We start from the raw sequence: 19,021 nt of genomic DNA on the forward strand, positions 1-19,021 counted from the left end.
GAGCGCCCAGTGTCTCGCGGGCCCTCGGCCCGCGGGGTGACCACCCCCACGCTCCTGTCCTCCCAAGCCACCCCCCGGCCCCCTCCTCCAGGCCCCCCAGGGCCCCCCCCCGTCCAGGAGTCAGCACACACTTAGCGGAGGGGAGCCTGCTAGCTTTATTCACAGGCCCCAGGAGGTGGGGGCAGCAAGGACAGAGACATGGGGGGTGCCCGGGGGTGGGTCTGGGGGCCGGGCGCGGCTGCGTGGGCTGCACGGGCCGAGGGTCTCTGCCTCCGGAAGCTTCCCTGGCTGCTTCACTTCCAGCGCCCTCCGACCTTGCCCTTGGGCTGGGCTCCGGCCTTCTTGCTACTGCAAACGGAAGCAAGCTGGTCTTGAGCGGCTGGGGGGGGGAGGTTGGGGCCCTGGCCCAGATCCTCCTCAGCGCCCCCCTCCCCTGCCCCCGGCAGCCCCCCGGCCCCGACAGCTCAGCCCACCCACCCAAGCCCCGGGCACACATTTCAAGCAGTGCTGACTCACCTGCACTTGGCCCGGCTGGGCCTGGGCGCCTTGTGCCAGGACGGTTAGTGTGGTTAGTGGAGGGAACGGCGAGCCCAGGGCACCCCCCAACCCCTGCCAGGGGCTCGGGCTCCGGGGGGCCACCCTCGGGCAGACCGGAGCCTGCCAGGGAAGCTGTCTGGACAGATGGCTCTCACTGTCCCAGCTACTTTGGCCTGGCAAGAGCCTGTGCCGTGCGTCCCAGATCACAGCCTTCCTGAGGCGGGACAGGCTGAGGACAGTCCCTTGTTCCCTGACCCCGGGCCAGCAGGCCAGGCCTCGTGGACTCGGGGCCTGGAAGGTCAGCGCCCTGCCGGATGGCGGTCCTTAGGAGCCTACCCTGTCTGACTGACTTTGCACACCAGGCAGCCAGCAGGGAGCTGGGTGCCGGGTCAAGGTGCCGTGTGGGTCCCAGAAGCTGACACTCTGGGGACAACTCCTGGCTGTGGCTTCAGGGGAGACCCTGGTGCTGGTGGCCATGCCCGTGGCCCGCGTCCTGCAGGGGCCAGCCTGAGAACCCTCACGCACATGCACGCACACACACAGGCACACACAGAAGGGCTCTCACGAGGCCTGCCACAACCCCCATGACAGAGCCCAGGGAGGAGGGTGTCCCCTTGGCCAGTCCCCTGGGGCGGAGGAGCCCAGCCCTGGGGGCAGCAAGGAGTCAGGGGCCAGTGGGGGAGGGAGAGAAACCCAACGGCCAGCGGTCCTGGGGACACTGCACTCCGTGGGGGTGTGAACGGGCTCAGTGATCAGACTGGGAGGCAAAACCCCAGCACAGGGGGCACTGGAGCGCCCACCCTGGGGGCGGCGGGCTCCTCCAGGCCTTTCCTGGCGTCTGTGGTCGTGGGTCCCACGGACCTCGGGTGATTTTGCAGACGGAGGGCTCACCGTCTGAAGAAACGGGGGCCAGGGAGGCCCGCAGCCAAGCAGGTCGCCTCCGGAGCAACGCTCGGCTGGGGAGTCGGGGTGGTGGCCCAGGACGGCCCAAATCCCCAGGCGGCCTCCTCCCGGGGCTCTGGGGTGAGGAGGGGCCAGAGGAGGCTGCAGGCCGGGGGGTGCGGGGCCCAGACACGCGGGGGCCAGTGGCCCACCAGTTAGTGTTGTTACCGTCGAGGGCGGCGGCCCCTGGGACCGGCTGAAAGCGCCGGGCCCCGGTCAGGGGGGCGGCAGCCGGCCAGCCCCCTGGCACCGTGTGCCCGGCACAGAGCGACGGGCAGGGGGGGTTACTCACTGCTTCTGGGCCTGATCGATGCGGCTCCTGAGGTTGGTGATCTGTGAAGAATACGGGTGGCTTACCTGGCAGTTCGAGCAGGGCCGGGCCGGTGGCCCTCTTCGCCTGAGGCCTTGCTGCCTTACTGCGCCCTGGCTCCTCTGCTCGGAAGGCAGCGGCCCTCGGCCCCGGGGCTCGTGCCTCTGACTTACTTTGGGCCGCCTGCGCTGGAGACCTGGGCCGACACACGCAGCCGCTCTGGAGCCGGCCACTTACCTGCGGGCCTGCGGCAGGACGCGTGGCGGGGGCGTGGGGAGGGAGGCGAGCCGCGCGGAGCCCCTGACTCCGGTCGGAGCCGGCCCTCTCGCTCCCTCCTCCTGACGCCCGAGAGGCTTGGTTGGGGCGGGCAAGGCCCTTCCCCGCCTGCCGGCAAGGACGGCAGGGCGACCTCGGAAGCCGCGGGCTGCAGGTGGTAGGGAGGAGGCGGGGTCGGGAGGCCGGCCTCCGTCCCCGTGCCCTCCGCTGCCATCCTCCACGAACCTGGTTTGCCATGCGAGAGGCTCACCGTGCATTGCACACCACGAGCCCGGTCCAGGGTGGACCCTGGCTACTCACAACTTGGCCAGCATCTCCACTCTGGCCCGCATGTTCATGATCTAGAAAGACCGAGATGGTTAGCGGGCTGGGTGGGTGGCTGAGGCTTCGGGGCCCTGCCGCGTGCTGGGCGAGCCCAGGCGGGGGCCCTCGTGGCTCTTCCAGCCCCCGGGGACCCACTGCCGGTCGCTCACAGGTGTGTCGGGAGGCACTGGGTGCCCGACTCGACTCCCTGGACCCCGAGGGGGGCCGCGTGCGGGTGAAGCCCCCTCCTTCACGCCGGGCCTCCCAGAGGAACGTCAGGAGAGGGCGGCGGTGTCCCTGACCCCGGGCGCGGAAGGGACACGCGTGCTCCGGGGGCGGCCCCGGTGCCCCTCCTCCTTCCAGGAGAGGTGAGGAAACTGAGACGGACCGGGCGAATTGCCCTACGTCGCGGCTCCCGAGAAGGAGCCGCATTCTCCAGTCACCGGACGCCCGCTTTCCCGGCGGCCTGTGCCGACAGCCGTGGGAGATGCCCCTGGGGTGTGCGCCGTCTCCCGCCAGGGACCCTGGAGGACAGCGGACGGCGGGGACCATGCCCCTGATGGTGAAGCTGGCGGGGCGGGGTCGCGTGTGCACAGGGCAGGTTAGCTCCCAGCCACCAGGGCGGCGCCCCCTCCCCAGGACTGGAGGGGCGTCAGGGAGACAGAATCTGCACAGGGCCGCTGTTCCGAGGTGTGAACCCCTCCCGGGCGGCTCTAGGCAGCCACCCTGCCGGGGACTCAGTCCCAGACCCCTTTCCCAGCTGCTGGAGGGGGGTGCGTGCCCTCCTGCCTGCACTGACCCGAGGAGGTGACAGCTTGGGGACCTGAGCCTGGGCCTCCCCAGGGGATCCAAGGAGGCCACCCTGGTGCTAGAGGAAATTGTGCTGTACTGGGGCGAGCTGTCCACCGGCTCCGGGCGATTCGGAGCCTGGACCCCGAGGCCCCTCTGCCCTCCGCTCCTCTTGTGGCCCTCAGAGCGAGGCCGACCTCTTGGGACACGGAGGCGGCCCCAGAGGGTGCCTGCGGCCAGGCCCCGTGAGGACGGCCCTCGTGGGCGTCCCGGGCGCCGAGGCCGTGCGGGTGCAGGGAGGTGGCCGCCCCGGGACCCGAGGGCCAAGGTGTCCGCACTCACGTCATATTTCTGGCGCTTCAGCTTCTCGCCAAACTCGAACTTGTCGATCTCCAGTTGGTAGAGGGTGTCCCAGAGTTCCTTGGCCTTGTCCCTGGGAAGGCGGCAAAGGCGCGGCGAGGCCGGTAAGCGCCGGAAGGCGGGACGCAGGCCACCCGCTGTCCCCCTCGGGTGGCCACGGAGAGCCAGCGCCCCGCCCCCTCCCGGCCCCACCTCAGCTTATCTTCGCTGAGATGGTCGATGTTGAGCGGCTTGCGCCTCTCTGCCAGAACCTTCTTCTTCATCTCCCGGGCCGTCTGCTTCTTGCCTCTCTTCTGGTCGGCCTGAGGGGACATGGCAGAGGGGCCCGGCCTCAGGAGGGGCGCGCCGCACCCCGACAGGAGGCCGGTCGGCGCCGCGGCTCCGAGGGCCCGCGCTCACCTTGGCCAGGTAGCTGCTGTAGTTGGCGCCCATGGAGGACAGGGCCTTCTTCTTCTTCAGGTCGTCCTCCGCTCTCCTCTTGGCGTCCTCCTCCTCCCTCCGGGCTTTCTCTTCCTGCAGAGACCCCGTCCCCGAGGCCTCAGTGCCGGGCTTCGGGGACCCGCCCGGGGCAGCCGCGCAGGACAGGGGGAGCCCGGCCGGTGGCCCCGGTCACCGGCGGGCGCGGGGTCCCGGGCGGGGAAGGGGCCCCCGGCTCACCGCCAGCCGGTTCTGGCGCTCCCGCTCCTTCTCGGCCCGGATCCTCTGCTGCTCGGCTCGCTCCGCACGCCGCTTCTCCTGTGGCGGGAGGAGCAGGTCAACCTCGCCTCGCCAGCCCCAGCGCCCCCTCCCGGGGCGCCCGCCCGCCCCCGCCTCCCCCCAGAAGGGCCCCGACTCACGATTCTCTCCTTGAGAGCGATCAGCTCCTCCTCTTCCTTCTTCCGAGCCTCAAAGTGGCTGTCGATGAGAGCCTGCAGCTCCATGAGGTCCTTGTTCTGGCGCTTCTTCTGGATGTCCTGTGGGTGGAAGAGGCCCCTCGTCTCCAGCTCCTCCCGCCTGACCCCCCCGCGCGGCAGGCGGCCCCTTCCCGTGCTCCGGCAGGGGCGCCCTGTCTCCTCTGGCCGACACGAGGGTGGCCAGGGACGTTTTGCCCTCACCATGTTCCCGTGATCACTGCCCTCCTGAGGCCCAAAGGCGACCTGATCCCTTAGCCCCAGGGTAGGAATTTTGCCCTCCCTGTGGGTAAATCGGGGCCCCGCCAAGCCCTGAGGTCATCAGCACTCCTGGGATGGACTGGCTCTGACTTGGCCCCGCTATCATCCTCAGAGATGTTCCACATGGGCCAGACAGAGAGGAAACTGGTGAGTGAGGTAGTTTATTGAATAGACAGACGGATGGGTGGGTGAAAGGATGGACGGGTGGATGGATGGGTGGATGGATGAGTGAATGGATGGTTGGATGGGTAGATGGATGGTGGACAGATGAGCGGTTGGATGGGTGGATGGATGAGTGAATGGATGGATGATGGGTGAATGTATGGTTGGATGGATGGGTGGATGGATGAGTGAATGGATGGATGATGGGTGAATATGTAGTTGGATGGATGGGTAGATGGATGATGGACAGATGATTGGATGGATGGGTGGATGGATGAGTGAATGGATGAATGATGGGTGAATGTATGGTTGGATGGATGGGTGGATGGATGAGTGAATGGATGGATGATGGGTGAATATGTAGTTGGATGGATGGGTAGATGGATGATGGACAGATGATTGGATGGGTGGGTGGATGGATGAGTGAATGGATGAATGATGGGTGAATGTATGGTTGGATGGATGGGTGGATGGATGAGTGAATGGATGGATGATGGGTGAATATGTAGTTGGATGGATGGGTAGATGGATGATGGACAGATGGTTGGATGGATGGGTGGATGGATGAGTGAATGGACGAATGATGGGTGAATGTATGGTTGGATGGATGGGTGAATGGATGAGTGAATGGATGGATAGATGGGTAGGTGGATGGTGGACAGATGGATGGACAGATGGGTGGATGGATGGGTGGGTGGATGGGAGAGGAGGGAAGAGAGATGCTTGACACTGTGGGAGTTTCCTTTGGTCCAGAAATAAATTAAGGCAGAGTTTCCTGGAACCAGGAGGTTCTGGCTCTGGCTGATTGAGAGCAGATGACCTTCCCAGGCCTTGTCTGTAGGCTGAAGGCTGGGGGTCTGAGAATGGAGGCCATGTTGATCCGGGTCCCATAAACTTACATCGAAGTCTACTTTCTCTCCTTCCGGGATCTTAGGAGCAGTGAGTCTGAAGAAGAGAGAGGCTTGTGAGCAGGGGTAGGTAGAGACCTACCAGGGGTCTGGCCCTCCCACCCTTCCCCCTGGGCACCCAGCTGAGGACAAGTGTGTGTGTCCTGGTCAGGCGTGTAACCCACTGTCCCCAGAGCAGCCTGACCCCTTTGAGAAGAGTTCAGCCTCTTTGCGTCCCTCTGTTTTGCCAACATCTGGACATCGAAAGGGCTGTTTCACCCCCGTCTGTCCAGGAAGGGCACTCTCTCCTTCAGTCTCAAACAAAGAAAGAAGCGCAGGCATGCCAGACCAGACACAGGCTGGCCACTGCAGACCCCTGAGGGGCATTGGCCTCTGTGGTCGGGAACGGCCATCCTGACGCTTTTTGTGTCTCCGGCCCCTCTTTAAACTGTCTTCCTGGGGACCCAAAGAAAGGGGGCTGGACAGAAAGCAGTTTGAGGAAGAAACGAGGCCCCCGGATCCCGGGCCCTGCCCCCAGTGCATTCCAGATGGAGCAAAGAGTTACGACAACAACGGTTGTTTGAAACAAGCCACAGAAGAAAGTGGGTCTGAATATGGACCCAAATGCTGGAACAGGAGAGGGTTTTTCTAAGCTCGGCAGCACCAGAAGGTCCCGCTAAGGGAAAGATGGCCAGACGACTCCATGCAAATGAAAAACTTATGTATGTGAAAAAAAAGCAAAAATTGGAAGGGGGGGGGGGAGCCCAACCCAGACTAGAAAAATATTTTCAGCGAGTACAGAGAAGACTTATATCCTTGTGCAGACCGATGGCTGAGAAATCGTGCAGACGCCTTTGCCGTTAGATAAATGGGCAGAAGGTGCACGATGCCAGGTCTCGGTAAGAAAGACGGCCAGTGAGGCAGTGCGCGGGAGAGGCTCTCCCGGAGTAATCGGAGGCATGGGAGCAGAAGCGGCCCCGAGAGGCCCTCCTCATCCATCAGTGTCCCCGGGCGCGGCAGCGTGGGGCACAGACCCGCTCACGTCCACGTCGGAGCCCGCGCTGGCACGGCCCCCGTGGAAAGCAATTTGGCAACGGACGTCAAAAGCCTGAAAGACGTTCATACTCTTTGACCCAGTAATTCCAGTTCTGGGAATGTGGCCTAGGGAAATAACCCGAAAGACAGAAAACGCTTTCCACCCAGCGTTATTTATGATAGTAAAATATTGGGGGAAGCCTTAATGTCCCGCAGAAGGCGAACGGTTCCAGAAATTATGGTTTGTCCAATTGATGGAATATTATGTGGCCATTCAAAATATTTAAGAAGGCTATGTAAAAACATGGAAAAATACTTATGAATAGTGCTAAAATTTAAAACAGCAGAATTGAAGGTTGTATAGACAGTACGATGTTTGAAAAACGGCTCAGAGTTTAAATCTTTTTTTCCGAGCCCTATGCATGGAAAGAGTAGGAAGAAGTAAGGCTTTTATTCTTTTCTGCCTTTTCCCGCAGTCTGGCTGGCGGGCGGGGAGAGTTATAGATGATTTTCTTTCTTCATTGGACTTTTACGTATTTTCCAAATTTTCTTTAATGAGGTGTTTTATTTTCATAATGAAAACACAAACATTTTTTTAAAGCTAGAAAATATCTTGTGACCCGGCAGCTTTATTTAAAATAGCAGAAAAATAAAGTGCAGTGGGTGGAAATATGCTGGCTGTACCCGGAGCGCGCCGCAGCCCCCCGGACCCCGGAGCGCTCCTCAGGTGGGCGCGAACCCCGGGCACGTGCTGGTGAAGACTTGGGTTAAAAAAACAAATCCCTGAAATACTCACAAGCAGGTCAAAGGAGGGAAAGACCATCCGGACCAGGACGATGGCTCCCCAGAGGCCCCAGTGGGGGCGGTGGGTCCGCTCACGGTTTTCTTCTGAAGGGGCCACGGGGCAAGACCCTCCCTCCAGCCCCTCTCAAGGGTGCCTCACGTCTAGGGCCGGGAGAACCCCACCGCAGGCCGCGCGCAGTGGGGGCCGGGGAGCAGGAGGGGAGCTCCGCTGTGCCTCCCTCTCTCTGCCCTGTCTCCCCCGACCCCCTGTTCCCCGTCCTCCCTTGGCCCCCCAGCCTCCTCTTACAGAAAGCCTTCCTTGCCCACACTGGACGAATGGGTGGGGACGCCCCACCGTACCCCCAGCGATCGTCTCTGCTCCCCGCCTGGGGGGAAGGCACCAAATAACCCCATTTTCATCAAGGACCTTCACCAGATGTCTAGAGCTTTGAACACCCAACCAGGGAGCAAAGAAGCAGCCACCTTCTCGAAGGGGTTTGGGGTTTCGTCCCCCACAGAGCCCAAAGGCGTTGTCTTCCACGGGACCCCAGTTTCCCAGGTGCCCCCTGCCTCCAGCCCACCCTGGTGTCCAGCCCTGCCCGGGCCCCACACTCACCTGGGTCTCGGTTTCTCCTCTGGACACCGCGGCGCCGGCATGGGGAGAGGGGAGAGAGACCGGATGAGCCTGGTGGCCTGCTCCTGCCCACAGGCCCCTTGGGGCCACCCGGCTGGGGGCTGGGGGCTCCTGCCTGGACGCCCGCCTGCCTCTCCCCCTCCAGCCGAGCCTACCACCCATATGCCTGCCCGCCAGCAGCAAGAGAAAGTCCCTGTGGGGTCCCAGGAGGAGAGCTCGGGCGTGTGGACCAGGATGTGGCACGGGAGGGGGAACGAGGGAGGAAGGAGGGAACGGACTCCAGGGGCACGGCGTCCTCGGGGGATCGAGGAGGAAGAGAGGAGGCACCCCCTGTCCAGGCGCCTGGTCCCCTCTGACCGCCCCACCTCTGTGCCGGGCAGAAATAGGAACTGGACAGTGTGTGCGAGGCCTGGGCAGCTGTGCCCCACGGTGGACGCCATGCGAGCGGCCGGCCTGGCCATCGGGAGGAAGACAGGCGGGCGAGGGAGAGGGGTACAGACCCAGTGTGTCCTCTCTAAGGGTCCGGCCAGGGGCCCTTGCCTCCCTCACCCTCCCTCTGCTCCTCTGGGGAGGCGGGGGCCGAGGGTACGGGGGCCATGGGGGCCGACGCCAGCCAGGGACAGCACCCGGACCCCACCAGTGCCCTGGCTGTCTGGGGACCGGACGCAGGAGCTGAGGGCGGCCGTGATGGGGAGGCCTGGTGGTGAGTGGACGTCCCTGGCAGGCTGGGCCCCTGGCTTCTCTGAGTCTGTCCACCGGGGCCGGCAGAGCCCATCTGGGAAAGCTGAGACCCTCCCTAACTTGGGAGCCTTGCAGCTGAGGGTGGGTGCTTCGGGGGGCCTGCCGTGGGGCCATCCACGCTGAGATCTCCAGTCCCCACGCTACCCCCCTCCCCGACCTGCCTGCCTGGGCCTGGCTGCCCTCCCGCGGCGGCTGCTTCCTTTGACCACCCCGTCCCCCGCCTCCGGCCTTGGGGAGGTCCTGGCTGGTGGGGACACAGCCTGGGGTCTGCAGATGTCTAACAGTTGCCTGACCCTTGTGCCTCGCTGTCCGCTCTGGGCCCTTCAGAGAGATGAAGGGTCCACCGTACTGCCTTCAGCCTACATGACCCAGAGGGGCCGGGCTGAGAGCTTGCCTTTGACCACCTGCTCCCCTGCCTGTGCCCTTGGCCGACCAGGGGTGGGGTGGGGGGGGGGGTCCGGCTGCACGTGTACTTGGTGTGCCCCCACGTGTCCCCCTCGGCTTGGGCTCACCCGGGGTACTTAGGAGCCTGCCACACACCCACAAACAGCACCCTGGCGGGGGGCTGAGAGCGTGGGGGAAACTGGGTGGGAGGAGGGGGTGATTTGGGAGCAGGAAACTGACCAAGGGGCAGAAGGAAGGGGAAGGGGTACCTCTGAGCTGTCTGCCTTCTCTGGGGGCCCAGCTGGAGAGGTCCCGGGGCTGCCCCCAAGAGCTAGGGGGGCTGTGCTGCAAAGCTCCCCCAGGTGGAGCCCCCCCCCCACCCCGCTCCCACTTGCCTGTTTGACTCTCGGTCTCAAGGTGGGTCCCAGGGTGAGCTGGTGACCTCTATCCCCTGCAGGACTGCTCCCCAGACCCCTGTACCCGGGCAGCCCAGCATCTGCCCACCAAGCCCGGGGTCAGCACCCCTCACCGCCCCCCACCCCGGGCAGCCTCTCTGAGGCCGGAGAAGGGAAGACGCGCTCAGGGTTGTGCTCAGGGTTCAGGCCCAGCCAGGAGGCCCCCGCAGCCCCGCCGAGGGGAGGGACTGCAGACAGCTCGGGCCCCTGACTCGAACCCGCGTCTCCCTGGCCTCCACCCCGGCACGGCCCGCCCGGGGGCCCCCTCCCACCAAGGGTGTGTCTGGCCCCGACCCAGGTGCTGGGTGGGATGTGGGACCTGATTGCCCCTTTGCACGCGAGGCCCCCGGCTGTTCCAGGTCACCGCCATCCTGCCTGGGGCCCCAGCCTGACTTTCCGCTTCACCCCATGTGGCCGCCCACCCTCCCCTCGACCTCACCCCTCCTGACGCCCCCTCTCTGATGTGCTCTCTGGGGCAGGGCGAGGCGCTGTCCTGTCTCTCCCCCTCTGCTCTTCTCCACCTGAACCTGTCGGGTCCAGAGGGTCCTAGTGGACCTCGGCATCCTCTTCTGGGGGCCAGCGCCCTGCCGTGGGCTCTGCCCTCAGGCTCCGGCTGGCCACCCCCACCTGCCTGCCGGGGGCCCAGGAAGGGCCTCATCCCCGCAACCCCGGAATGCTGTCTGCCAGGGGGCCAGGAGGAAGCCTGTAGGCCACCAGTCAGTCTTACCGGAGCCAGCACCCAGGACCTAACCTTTCCCACCTTGTCCTCAGCCCATGGGAAGGAGGCGGGAGTCAGGCCGCAAGTGGGGGAGGGCGGGGATGGGGGGGGCAGGGGCAGGGCATACCTTCTTGGACTTCTTCTGGGTGAGCAGCAGAACAGCACCGTGGGGGTGGGGGAGAGAGAAAATCAGCTGTGAGCCTCGGCAAAGACTGAGGGGGACAGGGGTGAGGGGTGGCGGGGCCCAGCAGAACCACACTGTGAGTAGGTTACTCGGCCCCTGGGTGCCTGCCCACACCCGCACGTGGTCACGCGTGTGCACAGGCACCCACACGGGACTGAAGTCATGGCACATACCTGGTTCATGAACTTCTAGGTTAGGGAGGGCCACGGAACAAGAGGCAACACCACGCGTGGGTCAGAGGTCAAAGGAGGAAGGATCCCAGGTTAATGGAAACACCGGTTGCCACTCGGGGGGCGGGGGGTCAGCGGCCGAGGCCAAGGGGCGGGGAGCGTGCGGGAAGCCAGCAAGGCACCGTCAGCGTTCGTGGGCACTGCCGCCCCCCACCTCCCCGATCCTGTCCCTGCCTCGCTGATCTGCCGGGAGCAGGGCTCAGGGTGGAGTGGCAGACCCCTGCTTGTGGGGGACACTGGGGTCCCCGCCTCTCCTCTGCCCCCCGGGAAGGGCTGACGGGGGCTGGCAGCCTCTGGCTGCGGCCTGGTAAGGTAGCAGCGTGAGTCCTGAGGGCAGGGCCTATAGCCCAGGGGTCACCCCTCCTGCCGGCCCCAGAGCAGGGCACCCACCGCCTTGTTGTCTAGCCTCCGAGGGACACGCTCGGCTGCTCAGCCCGCCCATCCGGGCACAGGATCCCCTACCCTGCCGCTGTGCGCCCGGCTCCTGAAGAGGGGCCCACGGGGCATGGTGGAGGGGTGGCCAGGGAGTGACAGTGTCACCCGCCCTCTGGCTCGGGCCCCGACCCGGTCGAGGGGTCACATTCGGCCGTGGGCTCTCGGTTACCCACCCTCAGGGGAGGGATGTTTCCAGGACGGTGAGGCCAGGCCTCCACTGACCCGGTCTCCCCGTGCCGGGGCCTGAGGCCCATCCGCGGCCCCGCCTCTCACAGGGTGCGTGGCCCCGGGGACCCCCCCCCTCTCTGGTTAAGCGTTGGCCGAGGTTAGTGGGTGATGTTAGGGCCACATGTGGGAGTCCTTTGCTGGCTGGCACCTCGCTGCCTCCCCGCCCTCTCCCCCGCCCTGCGTGGGCTCCAGCCAGGCCCGGGCCCCACATGGGGACCAGAAGTCCTGTGTCTTCATACCTTCTTTATGGACTTCTGCGGGTGGAGGGGCGCCGGGCGTGCGGGTGGCGGGAGGAGAGAGGAGAGGTTAGGCCAAGAGCACACGGCACGTCTTTAGGGGGTGGGGACACGCGGGGGGCAGAAGGGCTGAGGGTGTCGTGGGGGCCGGGCTCCTGGACCCCACTTACCTTCCTCCTGGGCCTCTTCTGAGGTGGGAGCCGCGGGACAGGAGGGAGAGAGGAAACAAGGACAGTCATTAGGGGGGAGCATGCGCAGTGGCGGGAGGGGGCCTTCGGGGAGAAGGGGCAGTGGGTGCTCCGGGCTGGAGGTGGTGAGCCCGGGAGAACGGGGCCTGGACTCTGCCTCTGTCCCGTGAGCACCCTCGGGCCCTTTGCCGCCTCCTTGGGGTCGTGGGACCGCGGCCACCCGCCTGCCCTGACACGGGGGTGTCTGTGTGGGAGGGTTTTGGCGGAAATGGGGGCAGGGGAGCCTTCGCTGGGGAAGGGGCAGTTCCCCAGGACCACGCGTCCCACTCAGAGAGGAGTCTTTCCACCTTTTGACACAAAAAGAAACGTTTTGCTTACGTTGTCAGGGTAGCGAAGTGTTTTCAAAACATGTTCAAAACCCAGAACATAGCACCCAGAGCGCCTCACGGCCCAGCCTGGTGAGGGTGCGGGGACGCCTCCCGCACGGTTCCCGGGGTGCCGCGGCACCCCTTTGTTCCGGACCCGCCCAGGCACGACCGCGGGCCTCCCCCCCAGACGCCAGCCCAAGCGAGGGAGGGGGCTCCAGATCGGCCCGAAGCTTATGCCCCAAGGCGGGGATGCTGAGAGAGACAGGGACACAGAGACAGAGAGAGAGACAGAGACAGACAGAGGGAGAGACAGAGACAGACAGAGAGAAAGAGTCAGACGGAGAGAGCGAGAGACAGAGACGGAGACGGAGAGAGGGACAAGCAGGGTCCACACCACCCGGCCCTTGATGTCGGTGAGGGGGAGTCTTAACCGGCACGTGTCAGCTCAGTCCCTGCAGCACCACGGGGATGTGCAGGAACGAAGGATTTTCTATTAGTGGATTAAGAGACGGGAGGTCAGCAGGGACGTCAGAGAGTAGTTAATGATGAGACACACAGTTAACCGACGGACGGGCTCCGGGAGCCGAAGTCCAGTGGCCGAGCCGCAAGCGGAGGTTGTGAGCTAAGGGGCGGCGGGGCCGCTGGGTCGGGGTGGGGGGCGTGCGGGGCTCCCAGAGTTACCTTCTTCCTCGTACTGCTCTGCAAGGGGGTAGAACACAGGGACCGTGTCAGCGGGGGCGGGGGGCCCGGAGCCAGCTGCCCCAGCCCCGGAACCCTGAGGAGGGGGACCGGGGGTCCCTGGGCCCCGAGGAGGCCGCCAGCTCCAGGGGAGAAAAGCCCGCAGGGCTGGGGGGTCTGGTGCTGGGGCACCCAGGTCCTGCTGGGTGAGCTTGAAGGGGCGGCCAGGGCCCGGGACCCCCTCCCGGACGCCGCCCCGGAGAGCCAGCGGGACAGGCTGGGCATACGGGGCAGGGTTTTCATGTGACCACATCTCGGGGACATGTCCTTGGAGAAAGAGGGGGTCCCAGCCGCAGGGGCGGGAGTGGGGAGCCCATGTTCAGAGGGGGTCGGTCTAGCGCCCACCGCGGACCGTGGCGCTTCTTGGGGTTCCCCGCCAGGGGTCCCCAAGGACAGCCACGTTGTCAACAGTTGGACGGGCCTGCCTCAAGTGTGAGCTTTCCATCTGGGGTGGGCGCAGAGAGGAGATGGTTTGACACTTACCCTCCACCTGCTCACTGTTGGGGGTAGAGGGTAAGAAAGAGAGAAGAGGGAGGGGAGAGAGAGAGAGAACGGGTGAGGTGGGCTTTCACTCAGCGGCTCGTAACAAACACCAGCAGGTCCTCTGGCCTCTGAACACAGCTCAGGTCCAGGGGCCCACACGGGGCAGGCAGCTACTCAGACTGGTACTCACACTTCCTCGTCCGACATGGTGGGAGGGTTGTTTCTGTGGGGGGGGGGGGGGGGACCAAGATGAGAGTCAGGAAGGCCTTGGTCTAGGAGTGCTGGCGTGGGCGAGCGCTGGGCTCTTAGGGCTGGGGGTGTGAGGGGACGTCCAAGGACAGGGTGGAGGCCAAGTGTCCGGCCTTGGGCGGGCCTCCTCCCCAGGCCCCCACAGCCCTCCTCGCCGGACTCTGCTCCCACCCTGCCCCCCTTCCTGCCCCGGCTCCAGCCTGGAGCTTGGAATCGCAGAGTTGGACGGGATGCTGGAAGGTCGTGGCGTCCACCCCCACCCAGGGCCGACATCCTCTGTACAGCACTCCCCGAGGAGGGGCGTCTAGGCTGCTTTGGACAGCAGGGAAACCCTGCTGACGCGGACTCAAAACCCGCTTCGTGATGGGCTGTGCCTTTGGGCCGAGGTCGGGGGGCTCCCCAGGAGCCCCTAGATTACAGAGCCCAGCTCCCCCAGTGCGTGTGCCCGGCCCCCGCCATCCCTGTGACAGCCTCTCCCGGTGTGAGCTCCAAGCTCCCTTCCCCCACTGATGCTTTCCTGCAGGGACCCCACGTCTTCCTTCTGGGGTGCCCTGGGCATCCCCCAGGGCCCTGTGCAGCCCCCTCTCTCCAAATCACAAGAACGTACGAGCCGTTCCGTCTCCTCGTCTCCCCCCCCTCCCCCCGGGCTCACGGGGACGGGATCTGGCCGCGGCCGCGTGCCCCCAGCCCGGGGCCCGAGCGCGAACGGAGTGGACGGCCCCATCTGGCTGGCCCTCCCCGGCCTGCTTTCCCAGGCCCCTCGGACGCTCTTGAATTTGTCAATGTCTGCAGGGAAGCTCACGTGTGCAGGTGCGGCCCGCGCCAGGCCAGTGCGCTCAGGGACCCTCTTTCCGTGAGCTGGCCGCCGCACACGCCTGAGGCGGCCCGGGGCCTGGGAACGCTCTGAGCAGCTGTATCACACTGTTGGCCCGGGGTTTTAAAACACAAAGTTCATGACAACATATCACAGCTTAGTGGAAGACAATAGCCGTGCCCCCCCAGGGAGCTGCGTATAAGAAAACACAAGCTCATCATCCGAGGAGGCCTGAGCATCACAGCGCTAAGGTGGGAACAGTTTTCCGAAGCCTCTGTCAAGAATGTTAATTTTCCCAGAGCAATTTAAGCTCCGTGCAGAATTAACCCACAGCTCGCTGCTCCCCCCACCCCAGCCCGGGGAAGCGCGTGGCTCTTCCCTGGAAGAGGGCTCGGTGCCCCCTCCGGCTACAGCCTCCCGCCTCGTGTACAGCTGGGGTCTCCCCCTGTTCCCGGGCCCCGTCTCTCCCCGTGGGCCCTGTCCCCAGCACCCCGGCCCGCCAGGGGCCACTCTCTAGGATGGGAGGCTCCATGGGAGCCCGGGGCCTCGCCCTGCTGGCCCCCCCTCGACCCGGCCAGGGCCCTACACCTGTCGGCAGCCTCAAGTGGGGGCTGGTGTGGCCTGAGCCCAGGGGCTGGTTATTTTTAAGGAGCCAGTGGCAGCTGAGGTGTCCAGAAATAGGCACCCAAATTAGCCAAGACACCTCTGCCCAGAAACCCAAGACGCTGGGAGGGGGGCTGAGAGGGCAGCCACGGAGCTCAGGTCTCCTCCTGGCCAGCTCCCCGCCAGCCCCCGCAGGTGTCCCAGGCCCGCCTGACCTCCTGCATCTTGCCTTCCTGCCTTCTGGGCTGGTGTCCAAGGGGGTGCCCAGGAGGACCCCCGTATCCCCGGGCAGGGTGCCCGCAAGCCCCTGGCAAAGTCTCACTTCTCCTGCATCCTGCCCCTCTGGCCAGGGGAGCCCTGAAGGACACATCACAGGGCTGCTCTGTCCCCTCATCTCACTGTCTGTCGGGGAGGGGCCAAGGTGGGGGGTGCCAGAGGGCAGGGACGGCATTTCGACAGCTGGGAAGGAAGCCCATCCCTCAGCGGGGGCGACAGTGAAAATAGCCCCTGAGGTCAGACCTCCTTGGAGACACATACCCCCTTCCCTCCTTCCCAGGTGACGAGATGGGGTGGGAAAGGTGGGAGGCCCTGTCCTCACTGGCTGTGAGCCCCCGGCCGCGTCACCACTCCCCGGCTGGGCCCCCACTGTATCCTGCAGTGGCTCCTGGCCCGGCTTCCCCCGGTGGCTGAGGACACCAGCAGGTGCGGGCGCCCGGTCTGGGCGAAGTCAGGAGGGCAGCTGAGCCCACGGCATGGGGCAGGGGGAGGCGGGAGGGCAAGGAGCAGGGGCGGGGCCCTGGGGAGCATGCCCTCCACCCTGCGAGGACACAGGCCCAGGTCCCCACTGCGCCCCCTGCCTGGGCCCGTCCGGCCCTGTCCTTGACCTCTGGGAGGTGCCCCTGGGGCTGCGAGGGTCCCGGCCTCCCCTCCTCACGGAGCTGCCCCTGGGGATGAATTAATTACACAAGCCGCCCGACGTGTCCGTCTCTACAAATGCCAGGATTGGAGGCAATGACTGCTTGAGGCCAAGAACCCCCAGCTTGTGCGAGGGGCTGGCCTCGGTGCCCTCGGCTTATTGGAGTCCCCGGGGAAAGGCCCAGATGGGCCGGGGCTGGGGGGGCGGGCAGGACACGGCGCCCGGGGGCCCTCGGGGCTGTGGGCAGCGCCCTTCCTGGGCACCTCTGTCCAGCCCTCTGCCCCGTTCCTTCCAGGGAGCCCCCACCTTCCTCCTTGGGCCACCCCAGCTGTCGCGTTCCCGTTCAGAGTGGCTTCCCCCACGTCCAGAGAGCATCGCCCTCTGCGCCAGCACCCTTGGGACCCTGGGCTGTCTTCGTGGGCTCTCCGGGCCGCCACGCTCAGAGCTGAGACATGTGCGAACACGACGGCCTGGCCCCTCTCAGCACCCCGGGACCCAAGACGTGCCTCAGATGCCGGGCCGGCCCCGCCCAGCCCTGGGCCATACCGACCTGTGGCTGAGTCTGGAGAGAAGGGTTAGAGCTCCCTGTGGACAGGACCGGCTCAGGCACTGCCCGCTCAGCTCACGCCCTCATGTTATAGTGACATTTGATCTTTCCCAGCAGCCCATTGGCCAGGGGCTGGGTGGCCGGGCATGTGGGGCAGGCGGGAAGGGGCCGTGCCCACGCAGGCCCCTTACCAAGTATAGGAACGGCAGAGGAGGAGGCCTGAGGAGGCGCGGATGTGGGGGACGTGTCTGGAGACGGAGGCAAGGTCCACCCTCCTCCCCGGGAAGTGTCAGCTTCTATTTTTACTCCCCCGACAGCGGGCACATTCTTGATGGGCTGAGGAGGGGTGACGGGAGGGACGGAGTGGCCCCAGGGATGCAGCCAAGGCTCTCTCTGGGCCAGGCTGCTGTGGGGTCCCAGACGGGGGCCCCGACTCCCCCAGTCCAGCTGCCCCCCACCCCCCACGGTGTCTGGGGCGTGGGCACATTGCCCCAGGCCCACCTGCGTCCTCCATCAGAGCACGCGGCCTGGCGTCCCAGAGACCGCCGTGGAGAGCAGGGCTCTGGGCGTCCTCAGCCGGGCCTCTGTCCTGTCTGCGCCCCACTTAGTGACCAGGCCTGGCTCTCGCGTGGGTGCTGTTGGGGCACAGGACAGACGGGTGGGAGAAGAAACAGCCCAAACAGGATCTCGACTGCTGGCGGTCCTGCTGGGTCTCCCCCAGCGACCGGGGCCGTACCCCTTCCTTCAGCCTGGGAGCCGCCGTCTGGGGGTCCAGACCCTGAGGTCCTCTCTCCCCGAGGCCAGACTCAGCGTGCTGCTCAGGGCGGGCTCCGCCACGTGCCCGTGGAGCCTGGCCGTTCTGTCCACAGAACTCCAGATGGCACCATCCGCCCGGCAGACACCTTTCCCGGGCCTCTGATGGTCCCCTCACTAGCTGGCAAGGCCACGAGCTCCGAGAGGCCTGACCCTCGGATTAGGGAAACCGAGACACGAAGAGGGGTCAGAGCAGGCCGGCACCTCCTTCCAGACCCGAGGGCTCCAGGCAAGGGAGGAACACCGACGGTGGGGTCTGCTCAGTGCGCAGGACCGGGGTGAGCCCTGGGGAGACACGGAGGAGGCTTCTGGTCAGGGACGCCCCAGCCCCAGCTCCACCCAGCTCTCTGCCTGCTCTGGGGCCTCAGAAGCTTCCAGAAGGCTTCTGCTGGCACCTCATTCAATCCCTGCAAGTCGGAGATAAGGCCACAGGGACCCACGACAGGAGAGGCATGCCCACTGTCACACAGCAGGGGGAGGCAGGGACCCTCTCCCTCCTGCCTCGCGGAGGCTGGAGTTACTGGGGACACCCCTGCCCCCTGCCCCCCCGTTCCCGTCTGAACTTGTTCCTCCCGTCTGATGCTGTCTCCCAAGCTGCCCAGATCCTCGGATGGGCCAGGGTTTCGGGGGGGCCACATACAGCTGACCCTTGGCCAACTCTGCCCAGCGGGACCACCTCAAGACTCACTTCTAGGGAGGGCCCCACGAGGCTCCCGGGGGCCGCCGTGGCCTCTTTCCTGTGGTAAGGTTTCCCTTCTCAGGCTGGCTCCTCTGGGTCCTCACCACCCCCTGCCCCCCCAGACGTGGGCACACTCGTGGGACAGCACGTTCGGGACCATTCGGCCTTGTCTGTAGGCTGTGCTGGGGCTTGGTCGAGGAAACCCCGTGCACACCCAGCCCCGCTCAGACCACCTTGCTCCCGGGAGCCGCCCGCTGCCCCTGTTGCTCTTAGGAGCGGCACCTGCCGACGGGCACGCCCAGGCCCTGCAGTGGCCCTCCTCGGCCAGCAGAGGAGGGCGGCCGCCCGCTCAGTGGCCTCGGCCCCTGGCAGGTGCTCTCCCGTGAACGGGCCGAGCCAGAGAACGGGCGCTGAGGTCAGAGGAGGAACAGCACAGGTTTTATTTTGGGTATCCGTGACCTCCCCCTCAGGGCACCAGGCCCGTGGTGCGGCCGGACAGCATTGAGCAGGCTCTGCTGGACAGGCCGCAGGCCTCCGAGAACCTTCGACAGGTAATCCACACCCCGGTCCACCTGGCCTGGCCGGGCAGGGTGGGAGGAGAGGGGCAGGGCAGGGGCCTCCCCGGAGGGCTGGCGGGGGTCTGGGGGCCCGGGGTGGGGGCAAGGGATAAGGGTGGCCCAGCCCTGGTCGGGGTGCAGGATGGATCTCAACCCCAGAGAGGGTCTGAGAACTGACCACGCAGGCCCTGGGCCCAGGGATGGTGGGGGGGCGGCTTCCAAAGCCGGAGGTGCTGAGCGAGGCCACAGAGCAGGGAGGAAGCCGGGACAGGGAGAGGCGGCCCCA

At 65.7% G+C, this 19,021-nt stretch overlaps 1 protein-coding gene across 1 annotated transcript; it reads right to left on the reverse strand.

Moving 5' to 3' along the window:
- Positions 1 to 208: 208 nt before the first annotated feature.
- On the reverse strand, positions 209 to 16,741 carry TNNT3 (troponin T3, fast skeletal type). The gene is made up of 17 exons (XM_042957993.1): positions 16,690 to 16,741; positions 13,748 to 13,780; positions 13,558 to 13,571; positions 13,018 to 13,035; positions 11,951 to 11,968; positions 11,784 to 11,798; positions 10,825 to 10,839; positions 10,595 to 10,609; positions 8,152 to 8,170; positions 5,730 to 5,775; positions 4,354 to 4,470; positions 4,175 to 4,252; positions 3,917 to 4,030; positions 3,710 to 3,819; positions 3,500 to 3,590; positions 1,772 to 1,812; positions 209 to 348 (listed from the first exon to the last, which is right to left on the reverse strand). Exons 2-17 carry the CDS (start codon positions 13,762 to 13,764, stop codon positions 294 to 296), a joined length of 783 nt encoding a protein of 260 aa, XP_042813927.1. The 5' UTR covers positions 13,765 to 13,780; positions 16,690 to 16,741; the 3' UTR covers positions 209 to 293.
- Between the last annotated feature and the right edge of the window lie 2,280 nt (positions 16,742 to 19,021).

The sequence above is a fragment of the Panthera tigris genome, chromosome D1, assembly GCF_018350195.1.
Source record: "Panthera tigris isolate Pti1 chromosome D1, P.tigris_Pti1_mat1.1, whole genome shotgun sequence".
Lineage (NCBI taxonomy): Eukaryota > Metazoa > Chordata > Mammalia > Carnivora > Felidae > Panthera > Panthera tigris.